Source organism: Equus przewalskii, chromosome 17 (genome assembly GCF_037783145.1).
Source record: "Equus przewalskii isolate Varuska chromosome 17, EquPr2, whole genome shotgun sequence".
Lineage (NCBI taxonomy): Eukaryota > Metazoa > Chordata > Mammalia > Perissodactyla > Equidae > Equus > Equus przewalskii.
The window spans coordinates 10,796,673-10,809,540 of NC_091847.1; the positions used below are offsets into that span (position 1 = coordinate 10,796,673).

Here is a 12,868-nt window from a genome sequence, read left to right on the forward strand (position 1 = left end):
TATGACATTTTATTTATAATTTTTTCCTTTTTATATATAGTAAGCCAGTGGATTGCTTTTCTTTAAAAAAAAGACATTTGGGAGGTTAACTATTCTGTCTTTTGGTGGGGGGTGGGTAGAAGAATCTTTTATTATCTATCTACATACTGTCAGCTATCATAGGGATAAAGAAGAGAACTAAGTGATCTTTTCAGAAAAGATATTGATCTTTGCAGAGATCAGAAACCCTCAGAATTTTAGGTGCGTCAACAACTAAAGTCTTTTTTATATATAAATTCAGATAGTGGTCAAAATTCATGGAAAATATATGACATCTATTTGAATGCTTAGCTTTTTGACATGCAGAGTAACACGGAAGGTAATATAATGAATTAAACTATTTATATAAAAATACACAATAACTCATCTTGTAAATTGACAGTTCCATATTTCAGTAATAAATTCACTGAAGCATATAGGAATAGACTGAACTAAAAAGCGTGGTCACATTTCAGTAATAAATTCACTGAAGCATATAGGAACAGACTGAACTAAAAAGCGTGGTAACAATGACCAAGAGTACTCCATAGAATTTATGTACATAGTGGGAAGCATTAAAATAATGATGAGTAGGAACCCTGAATCGTAGTTTTGATCTTCCATTAGACAAATGACTTTAAGTTTCAACATCTAAATATCTAAATCTACTAGTACAATGTATGATCCTAAGGTCCTTCCCTACCTCCTGAATTTTATGATTTATGAGTATCTAAATTTTCAGTGCAATTTAGTCTATTAATTTTACTAAACCACAAGTAACTTAAATTATTTATGAATCGAAATCACACAAGCGCCCTATCATTTCAGGTATTCATAGCCAAAACCTTTACAGTTTGGCCCAGTGACATCTCCTTAATTTAAGAACATTCAATATTTTCTAAAAGAGTTACAATGTTATCAATTAAGGAAAAAAGGCATCGATTCAGATTTCATTTTTCATAAGTGAATTCAGAGTAATTTAAGCATGAACATTTTCTATTATCCTGAGTTTAAACTGCAGGATTTTCTGAATTGAAGACAACTCAGGACACCATTTAATCCAGCTCCCTCACACGGCCGTGCAAATATTCTAATCAGTCACAATAAAATGAAAATAAAGTATATTACCTCAGGCATTAGATTTTTTAAATGAAGCTTATTAAAAGAAACCTTAGTATGGCTCTTCTATTAACACTAATTCTTAATGTTAATAGACTATTCTTTCTCTTATATTTAGACTACTAAATGTAAACTGTAAGAGTTCACTAACCACAGCCAGGAGACCAACTACTTTCATTTTTTAAGAGAGGGAAAAAGTCATTTGAAGGAGGAAAAAATAAAGTCATACTCACCTAGTATAAAGCGTCAGAACACTTTACTGTTGTTAATAAACTAAACAGGTTGGAAATGCTTTGCATTTAAAACTAAATTTTAGGTACTTTATTATATTAACAGTTTTAACCTCAGAGACCCACCCACTCAAGCTTGCTGTCTATGTTTCCTGTTGAGTGTGGAAATTTCAGAGAAAAAAATACCACACTTCATCAGTGTGTCTGCAATGTGGTAAATTTATTTTCTGACCATGGTACCTTATTTTTCTGTTGCATGGGAACATTCTTTTGCTTTCTCTTAGATATTATATGGCAACTGAAAAAGTATGAAAGCAATTCAAAGAGTTGACATATCAGAAAAATAAAGTAAATTAACTTATTTATTACTGCTGGGAAAAAAGACCTCACATGAAAAGTTCAAGAAGTCTTTTCTTTCTATTTATACTGCCAACTAAAATTCCAAGTGGACAAGAACTGTGGAATTCTCTACTACTTTAACAGAATAACTTAATTCAATAATTGCTAAAATCTTTATTATAGAGTATTTTGGTAGATACGCATCAGGTCATCACAATAAGATTCTGATATATTATAAAAAACAACCCCAGAAAAGCTTAGTATTTCACAGCTAACAGGATCATTAAAACAGTCCTATTAAAACTTTGTCACAGCTGATGACTTAGTTCAAGGAGGATTCATACAATACCAGCATAACAAAAGAAACAAGGCAGTTATTTGGGGCTTACCATATTGGAATTTTAGCTCTAGTAGTCACTGAATAATGCATGTTTGTTTTATAAAAGAGCCTGTTAAATAATTTCAGGTCCATAGAGATGTAGGCAGTGGGCCCCTGGGGGCTGGCAGAGCCACCCATACTTTCTGGAGTGTCTCTTCTCCCACCTGCCACCTGAACATTCTTTCCTTAAATAAAGATCTACCCCTTGCCACAAAAACAAAACAAAACAAAAAACAATTTCACATTTTAATAATGCATATACAAAACGAAGAACTAAGATGCAGGTATATTTGTATATTTCCCAAAATTTGATATGATCAAAATGCTAAAACATTAACACTTATAAAGAAAGTCATTTGCATGATATTAACATTAATATACAAATGCACCTATGATTTGGTATTCACATTAAGACATCATACTACAAGATAACTAATTATCAAATCAATTCAATATTATATCAAGCAAGAAAAAAGTTAAGTTTGCTGTTACGAAAAGAAGAAAAAGGTGTTAAGTATTTTGTTATGGTGTAGTTTTAACAGCAAAGAATCAGAAAAATATTTATTTTGATATGAAAAAGTCTGAAAGAAGTGATGAAATTAAGTTATAGTACTAAAAACTAGAACAAATATATTTTAAATTACAGCAATGAAGTTGATAAGAAGTGCTTAGTGCTTTCTAACTGGAATCAAGGCTATCTAAGATTGTGAAAGGGAGGATTCTGAATTAATTTCAGTAGCTGTGTCTATTAGGGTAGGCATCTCTGTGTTCTGTCTTTTTTCCTCCCTTCTGAAATAACCTATCCACCGATTTATATTTAACAGAGAATAGACACTATATCCATCATAAACGTAGATGCCAAACATATGTACTCTTTACTTTAAGGACTTATCCTCTCCAAGCCATTTTTTTTTTTATAAAGATTTTAGTTTTTTCCTTTTTCTCCCCAAAGCCCCCTGGTACATAGTTGTGTATTCTTTGTTGTGGGTCCTTCTTGTCGTGGCATGTGGGACGCTGCCTCAGCGTGGTTTGATGAGCAGTGCCATGTGCGTGCCCAGGATTTGAACCAATGAAACACTGGGCCACCTGCAGCAGAGCGCGCGAACTTAACTGCTCGGCCACGGGGCCAGGCCCTCTCCAAGCCATTTTTACTGAATTTAAAAAACATCTACCACGTCAGAGAGATTAAAAGAGCTGGAGCTATGGCAGTGAACCAAGCAGACACAACTGCCCTCATAGAGCTTACACTCTGCTGAGGGAGACAGACAAAAAACAAGACCATCTCTCACATTTCCGAGACAGGAAAGGAGTCAACATTCACCTATCTCATAGCAAAAACTGCTCTGCAGAGGTTAAAAGTGTGGGTAAGAACCTGGAATGCCTAGGTTAGAATCTTGCTTACATCCCTTACTATCTATACAATCTCAGGCAAGTTATTCAAACTTGCTGTGCTTAGTTTTCTCATCTGTAATGGAATTTACCTCATTGAGTCATAGTGATTGTGAGCTAATATACTAAAATTGCCTGGCAAAGAGAAGTACAAAACAAATGTTAGCCACTATTACATTACATTAGATCTGGTCAACCTCTTTCCACTCACATCCCCGTACAGTTGATCCTATCACAGTAGCCAGAGTAATTTCCCCCAACCCCCATATTTTTATTATGGAACATTTTAAACATAAATAAAGCAGAGAGAATAGTTTAATAAACTCTGCGTACTCAGGACCCAAGTTCAACAATTATCTTCATGGTCAATCTTGTTTCATCTCTACCACTTACTAACCCTCTCACCCCAATTACTTTGAAGCAAATCCTAGAAATCATATGATATTTGTAAATACTTCAGTTTATCACTCTAAAATATAAGAACTCTACCAGATTTTTAAAAATGCATGAGTTTATATCCCTTTCATGCTTTTAGCCCCCACTGGCTTCCACTTAAAACCCAAAGTCCTTAACCAATTCTAACTTAAGGTCATAGAAGTTCTGGCTGCTGCCTACCTCCCCAACCATCAACTCTACCATTCTTGCTCGCTTTGGTCTATTATCAGTCTACTCTTCCTGACACATGGCTCAATCCTTTACTTATATTAGATATCTGTGGCATCACTTAGAATTTAAGCTCCACGGGGCCAAGATGTCTATCTTGTTCTTCATTGTATTCCTAGGGCCTGAAACAATGCTCAGCAGAGTAGGTCTTCAATAAATATTTGCTGCCACCGATTTGGTCATTCTTCCTCCTTCAGAGCTCTACATCTGAATATTTAATAATCTATTAGATAATTCTGTTAGAGTGTTGCTCAGGCATCTCAAACTAGACCTGTGCCAATTTAACTCCTTTTTCCATTACAAATTTGTTCTTTCTACTGTATCCCGTCTATTTTATGTCACTCAAATCTGACAGTATTTCCAGATACTACTGTCTGTAACACTTCCATCCAATTGGTCAACAACTTCTGCTAGTTCTACCTACAAAATGTTCCCCAAATTTGTTCCGTATTCTCCATTTCATTGCCAATGTTTTAGATCAGGCCTTCATTATTTCCACTTGGATTACTGCAGTAACCTTCTGACTGGTCTCTGAGTACCCAGTCTTTACTTCTAATCCATTCTTTATCCTTGCCCATAAAATTATTTTCTAAAACATAAATCTGATCATGTCATTTCACTTGTTAAAAAGCAAACTGGCTACAACAGATTGTAAAAAAATGAAGATAACTAAATGGCACCCAAATAAAAACCAACTTACTTCTTAACAATATGATACGGAAACGGGCTGGATAATGTACGAAAAGAATCATTATTTTTCTGAAAAATATTAAAAAAGGGAAACAAAGCTTCCAACAAAATGCGGTATTAATAATATAATATTTGATTCAGCCTACAGAGCTACAAAGCTTGGCACAAGGTTAATTTAACTCATGCAAAAAAAAAAAAAGAATAAATTAGACAAACTATTTCATTATCCCCTCAACATAATTTATAGTTTAACTAAAGAAAGGATCAGGTGATGATTCTGTAATCGTGTCTGGAAAAAGAGTTTTAATAATTTTTTCTGTTAAAAAAAATTCAAATACTGAAATAGAAGTGGCTTACCTTGCAAATACCCTGTCTTTATTTGCCTTTTCTTTGCCATACTGAACTGACTGGACTTCAGTTCTCCCACTGAAATACATGAATATGCACAATAATAAAATCTTAAAGAAAATTATAAGATAAAATGACTATACACAACATGATTATATTACAATTTCATAAGAGACAAAATTTTTTAGCAGAGAAAAGGGAGAAGAAGTTAAGAAAGAAAGACTGGACTACATTCCAATTCTACCTGAATGGCTGAAGCTTAATTACAGTTCTTCCATTTATGAACAAAGATGTGTTCCATAGACACTTCATTTTCAGATACTTCTTTATTTGAGAGTGAGTATGAGAAATAATTTTGCATGAGAGGAATTCTTCTCTGCTAAGCCCTGGAAAGGCATTCCCTCTAGACTCAGAGATAGGTTGCTATGTCCCAGCTCATCTAAGCCCTGCCCTTACTCTATAGGCCTGTGGTTTAGCTAGTGTCTCTACTGTTCCTTAGGAAGGGCCCGAAACATCTTGATCTTGAAGAACTGTTCTTTCCTTGGGCAAGATTTTCTTCCTTGTCTATTGGTAATGATCATAGATATGAAGACTGGTTACATCCTCAAATCCTTCCATGTCCAGACACAGGCAACTCCGGATTTTTGTATATAGGAAGGAACTAAGAACAGAAATATGGTTGTGAGTTGGGCACTATAGGGAATTTGTCTTGAAGCTGATTTGTCTAGCAAGCACATTGTTTATGCACGGGAACTGATCCTCCTCCGTGGTACACCAATGTGTTCAGACCAAATTTGTTAATAAAAACTTGGTTCTCAGATAATTGGTTACTTGACATGTCACATTATTTAAGGGTGGATGAACATAAATATCTAGTATATCAAACACAACCACTTACATATGTAGATATCTAATACATATAAAAGCAGCCAAATATAGGTTTCTAAAGCTAAGCAAGCAATTTTAAGACCATCTTCTATGGAAAAGTATAGATAAATGTGAATACAGCATGTCTGTTGAAGTTTCAATGGAAAAGTCAGAAACATTACCATGATTTTTAAACTTACCCAACTTGAAGTTTCTTAAGAAAATATATTTCCTCTAAGAAGGATAAACTATACTTGCAATTATGAACAAGGTAACAAATTAAGGTTCACCACTGTTTTGTATTTCCACATTAGAACAATGACTTTAATCGCCTGGATGTTTTGGAACAGAGATAATACAAGTGTGTGTATGAGGTGGTTGGTAGAGACAGTAACAAATTCTTTGATATTCTGCATTCCATATCTCAGTCTAAATAATATTACATTTTAAGTATTACAATAGTTGTAATATTCATAACCATTGCTTATTCTGAGGAGAAAAAACCTATTTATTTAATGCATACCATTAGGGATAGGACCGTGTCCAAATAAACATCTGACATGCTGCCATTACTACTTCACTTACAAAATTATTAATCATTTTGATTATTAAAAAGTGCTTTGGATATGTTTTTAAAGTTCTCAAGGACTACAAAGACAAAACTTCAAAACTATAAACATATATGGTTTACTTATATACACTAATTTAATTTAATGTTAGTTGAGCTGTCATAGGTCTCAATCCTGTCCTTCTGTGCTCTGCTAAGTTTTGTAGGAGGCTGTGAGTCAACAAACTCTATCTTCTAGGTTCCTTTGCAAGTTGACTCTCTGCTAGGTTCTGTATTTTTTCTGGTGGGAGATCAGAAAGCAGAGCAAGTCAAAAGCAGGAGACTGACAGATGCTGCTAGCTGCTATAACAATAGTGGGGCCAGGACACAGGGAGAAACAGGACCTTATAGACGGTACCATCCCTGATCAAAGCAGATCCAGAACTGAAGTGACAGTGGCTGTAACATAATGCAGTGGCAGGTCTAGGCTTGCGGACTCCAGCCCAGAAGGAATACAAGCTTCTGATTCTTAAGCATTACCCATTCTTCCTGTTTGCTTCTCCAAAACTCTACTTCTCCTTTTGCTTTTCCAGCCTTTCTAACATCTGTTTAACCAATTCCCTCAATTAAATTGCTTTTATTTGAAAAATCAAAGGGGCTTTCTATTTCCCTGACTGATGCATTAATTTTCCAATGAAGAGGACTCAAACGGTTGGATTAATAAGTTGAATTTCATAATAAAAATATAAAGATAAAATTGAAATATGAGGGAGTAATTAAAAGTTTGTATTTCATATTATCTATAATATTATTCTTCAGGGGTTTAGTATTGTTATTAGAACAAAATGCAAAACTGTACCATAACCTAAGAACACTAAATTCTGACAGGAAGATACTTATCTTTAGAATAATGAGAAAATACCAACTGGTAAAAAAATACATATAAGCTTATTATAAAGAATTCAAGCAAGATAGAAAAGCATAACAAAAAGAGGGGAAAAAAACCCCAAATTTAGTAGGAGTCTAACCCCTAAGATATAATCTCCATATGAGCAGGTAAAAATCATTCTGAAACTACATACACATAGAAAAGGCTCCAAATATAGACATAATTCTATTACAATGTGATTATGCTACATATGCCACTTTTAATGAAAACGACACTATACTGATTTTCCCTGAACTAAAAGAAAAAGACCACCATTCATTAAAAAAAAAAAGAGAGAGAGAGAGAAAACATTAGGAAAACCTTAAGGAGTTGGTTATTAATGTTTTCATTTTTGTTAATGTGGAATCTCCTACTTCCACTAGTCCCTTCTTTCCTCTTCTTTCCTTAGTTATATTATTACTTTTACTTTGTCAAAGTTTATACCATTTTAATTCTATTCTATAATCATACTTCTCACATTGTCAAGGATTAGTTCTATATTGAAAGGATTTGCTTTTACTGAAATTCTTCTTGAGTCATTTTGATTTATCCCTTGAATGGCTTAATTTTACTATTAAAAGATTTTTTTCAAGATGAGCTCACAGATGCTATATTCCCTGAGGTTTTGTATATTTAATTATGTCTATCAATCGACTTTAGACTTGAAAGGCAACTTGGCTAAGTTTAATAGCTTTTGGTCACTTTTTTTTCTTTAAGACTTAGTATATGACAAAGGTGGCCCATAAGCTATATATAAGTCTGAAGAAAAATTTTATTTGATATTCACAGAATTTGAAAATATATAATGCAAACTGATAAGCCTTTAGCTCAAGGCTGGTCAGGGAAAAAAGAGAGAAATCACAAGTTACTAATATCAACAATGAGAGAAATGACATTACTAGAGATTCTAGAGATATTAAAAAGATAATAAGGAAACATTATAAACTTTATGCCAAAAAATTCAACAACTTAGACAAAACAGATAAACTTCTTGAAAAAATGTAACTACCAAAGCTTGCTCAGGAAGACAGAGAAAACCTGAACTGCTTTATATCTATTAAAGAATTTGAACATGTTGTTCAAAGCTTCCTATAAATAAAACCTTTCCCCCAGATGGATTAATCCGTAAATCCTATTAAATTCAAAAGGAAATAAAACCACTACTGCAGAAACTCTTCTAGAAAATTGAAAATGAGGGAATACTTCCCAACTCATTCAATGAGGCCTAAACTACCCTGATATCAAAACCCAACAATTACATCACAAGAAAACTGCAGAGCAATATCCTTCATGAACATAGATGTAAAAATTCTAAACAAGATTTTCACAAATCAAATAAAATAATACATAAAAAGAGTAATAGATCACGACCAAGTAGGGCTCATCCCAGGAATGCAGGGTGGTTTAACACTTGAAACTCAGTCAATGTAATTCCTCATATAAACAAACCAAAAAGAAAAACCATATAATCATTACAACAGTTGCATAAAAAGTATTTGACAAAAACCAATATTCTAACCTAATAAAAGCTTCCAGCAAATGAGAAATAGAAGGAACTCCCTCAACATGCACGATATAGGCATCTAGGAAAAGCCTACGACTAACATCATACTTAAGAGTGAAAGGCTGAATGCCCTCCCCTAAGATAAAGAACAAGACAAGGATATCTGTTCTCACCACTACTATTCAACACTGTACTGGAGGTTCTAGCTGGGGCAATAGGAAAAGGAAAAGAAAAAAATCAGAACAGAAAGGAAGAATTACAATTGTCTTTATTCTCTAGGTAGAAACTCTGCTGGAAGCTACAAAAAAGCTCCTAGAATAAGTGAGGTGAGCAAAGTTTCAGGAAACAAGATCAACATAAAAAAATCAATTGCATTTCTATCTAATAGCGATGGACAATCTGAAATTAAAATGAAAAAAGGCCATTTATAATAGCATCAAAATATGAAATAATTAAGGATAAATTCAAGAAAAATGTAAAACACCTGTACTCTGAAAACTATAAACACTGCTGAGAGAAATAAAAGATGACTTAAGTAAATAAAAAGATACACTACCAGAAAACTCAGTATTTTTAAGATGTCAATTCTCCCGACATTGATCTATAGTTTCAGCACAATCTCAATTAAAATCCTAGAATTCTCTCCTGTATAAGTTGATCAGCTAATTTTAAAATTCAGATGGAAATGAAAAGGCCTTATAACATTCGAAACAACTTTAAAAAAGAACAAAGTTGGAGGACGACTACTACCGGAGTTTAAGACTTATTATAAGTCCACAATTAAGTCTACACGAATACAGACACTTGATTTCCAACAAAGGTGCAAAGGCAACTCAGTGAAGAAAGGGTAATCTTTTCAACAAATGGTGTTAGAATAACTGTATATCTATATGCAAAAAACTGAATTTTAATCCACACTTCACAGCATATACAAAAATTATTTCCAAAGGGATCACAGACTCAAATTAAGAGCCAAAACCACAAAACTCTCAGAAGAAAGTAGAGGAATAAATCTTTGTGACCTTGGGTTAGGCAAAGATTTATCCATAAAAGAACAAATTGGTAAACTGAACTTTACCAAAATTGTGCTCTTCAGAAGACACTAGTAAAACGAAGATAATGACAGGCATTGATGAGAATGTGATGGAACCAGAACTCTCCTACACTGCTGGTGGGTACGTAAAATGGTACAAACTGCTTTGAAAGAACGATTGGCAGTTTCTTGCAAAGTTAAACATACATCTACCATATGATTTGGCCACTCCACTCCTAAGTATTTAATGAAGGGAAATTAAAGCAAACGTCCATTCAAATACTTCCACATGAATGTTCACAGCAGCTTTATTTGTAATAGCCCAAACCTGGAAACAACACAAACTGGGCAACAACCCACTTGATATCCATAACAAAGTGAATGGATAAACAAATTATGGTATATTTATATTCCACAATAAAAAGACATGAACTATCAATACAGGCAACAACATGGATGAATTTCAGAATAACTTTGCTGAGGAAAAGAGGCCACACTAAGAATATATATATATATAATATATATGCTTCAATTGATATAAAATCCCAGAAAATTCAAACCAATTTATAGAGACAGAAAGCAGACCAATGGTTGCATGGGGACAAAGCAGCATGGGAGAAAGGGGTTAGAGAGGGGTATGAGAGAGATTTTTGGGGTAGATATGCTTGATATCTTGATTGTGGTGATGTATTCATGGATGTATCTCTCTCTCCAAACATTAAATCTTAAACTTTAAATATGGTGGTTTATTGCATGTCAATTATACCTTAATAAAGCTGTTAAAAATGTACAATCTGTCAGCCCCCAATAGCCTGAATGGCAGGTGTTGCTCCCCTCCCCACCAATATTTTTTCTTATTAGATTGTTCTTGAGCTTGGAGCTTGTTTTTATTATTATCTATGGTTGAAATTTCATTCTGTTTCAGTGGTGATTTTCTCCCAAATTGGTTTCTTTAACCGTCTTTTTTATTTATACTCCTCATGACTAGATTTTCTGTTTGCTGTGGTATAGTTTGGGTAAATTCCCTTTTTTTTCTCATCCTATCTGAGACCTGTTTGAATTATAGTTGAAGGCTGGTAACTACATTCTATTAATTTCTTTGTTGCCCAAGTGAAATGGTGTGTGTATATTTATGTGTATGTCATATTTTCAAAGACAGAGGGAAGAAAGAGCTCTGATTAAGTGTAGCCCTTGTATATAACCCTGGTGGTCACTTAGTTAGGAATTAAGTTTACTGAGGGAATACTGTTATGGTCTGTACTGTTCTTTCATTGGAGATTTCTTCCGTCCCTGCTGAGATTTATTACCAATAGATAAAGCTTTTTGATTTTTCCTTGACTTTCACCATTGGTCTAATACTCTATTTACCTTTAAATTCATAAGTACTACCACCTTACTTTTCCCGAAATTGCTTTTAGGAAGGTAACAGGGGAGTTAAACAAGAACCACGTTAAGAATCTGCTGTGCTTTGTTGGTGGTCAATATTTTCCTAATTCTATTTAAGTGTTGCTACTGAAATTTTTGGGCTACCTTTACTACTTTTCTTTGGGTGGGGGGGGGGGGCATGCATTTTTAATAGAATATCCTGTACTAAGCTTTATGCTGTAATTTTTTTCTGAGATTACAAACTGGGCATTTATAAATGTTTGAGGTTTACAATATATATCTTTTCTGGGCCATATCTAAATATTTTCCTCATGAATATATAACATGAGTTAATCTAACAGATAATGGTAAAAGGTTTTATTTATTGAAGATGGAAAATCTTATTTTGTGAAGCAGAAACAAACAAAAATAAATAACACTTGTTTTACCAGAAGATCATGAATGGCTTTTTCTATGTGACTCTTACCAGATTCCATTTAAAAACTAGTTTTCATGGGTCTTTCAAGAATTCCATAGGCAAAACTAATTAGAGCTTCTTCATATTTATAGTTATCCCCCAAAGACTGCTGTCTTCAGGAGAAAATAAAAGCTATCAAGAATAAATAATAAGACAACTTTAGGAAAAGGAACTTGGGGTTATTGTTCAATGACCAAATCTGATTTTGCACAATAGCTGTTTTGAACTCTTTACAATAAAGGGTTTGACAACTCATACACAAAAAAAGCAACGTAACTGTAAGCTCATGCAGAAGAGATCTTGGTTTTTACAAATCAAAGTTTCTTAGAACAAAGAAAAGTTTTATTGTAAATATTTAACAAAGACACCAATGGAAATGATAACATGTCTAGAATGTAAATAATTAAATATGGTTGATTTGCTTTAGAAATTAATGACCTGGAATATAGTCAATGGAAGAGGTTTCTCAAGTCTAGTTATATCACAAGAACCGACAGAACATTTTGCCAACAGAGACAAAGGGGCCACACTCCAGGGAGATTTTTGACTTAGTAGGTATGTATGAGTAACCAAGATTCCATGGTTCAATAAACTAGACCCTTATTTTAAACGGAGGAAAAATCCAACAATAAAGCATTAATGCATAAGCAATACTTACCAATACCGGAATTTTGAACCTAATGTAAAATAATGGGCAAAAAAATTCTTTTGAGGTGGAAGTGGTCTGTCCAAACGAAAGAATGTGTGATGTTCTACACATGCTTTCCACAAATTTTTGCATGCTCTGTAATTCACCATATTAAATCCCAATAATGTTTCTCTAGATTCATGCTGTAATAAATGACAAAATGCAGAGAATACCAGGAAAAGGTCAGGATCTAATGCTCCATTTAATTCACTCTTTACAGATAAATATTCTAGTCAGTAATATTACATCTCGTAGGAACTTTTACTTTAGAACATAGTTAGAA

The 12,868-nt window shown here is 33.6% G+C and overlaps 1 protein-coding gene across 5 annotated transcripts in view; it reads right to left on the reverse strand.

The window, feature by feature from the left end:
• PTPN4 (protein tyrosine phosphatase non-receptor type 4) overlaps window positions 1-12,868 on the reverse strand; it is a 220,212-nt gene that overhangs the window by 48,728 nt on the left and 158,616 nt on the right. For all 5 annotated transcript variants that reach the window (XM_070581110.1, XM_070581109.1, XM_070581112.1 and 2 more), the window contains 2 exons: window positions 12,556-12,728; window positions 5,185-5,253 (listed from right to left, as the gene is read on the reverse strand). In XM_070581110.1, the coding sequence (XP_070437211.1) occupies window positions 5,185-5,253; window positions 12,556-12,728 (242 nt within the window). The remainder of the gene's footprint in view (window positions 1-5,184; window positions 5,254-12,555; window positions 12,729-12,868) is intronic.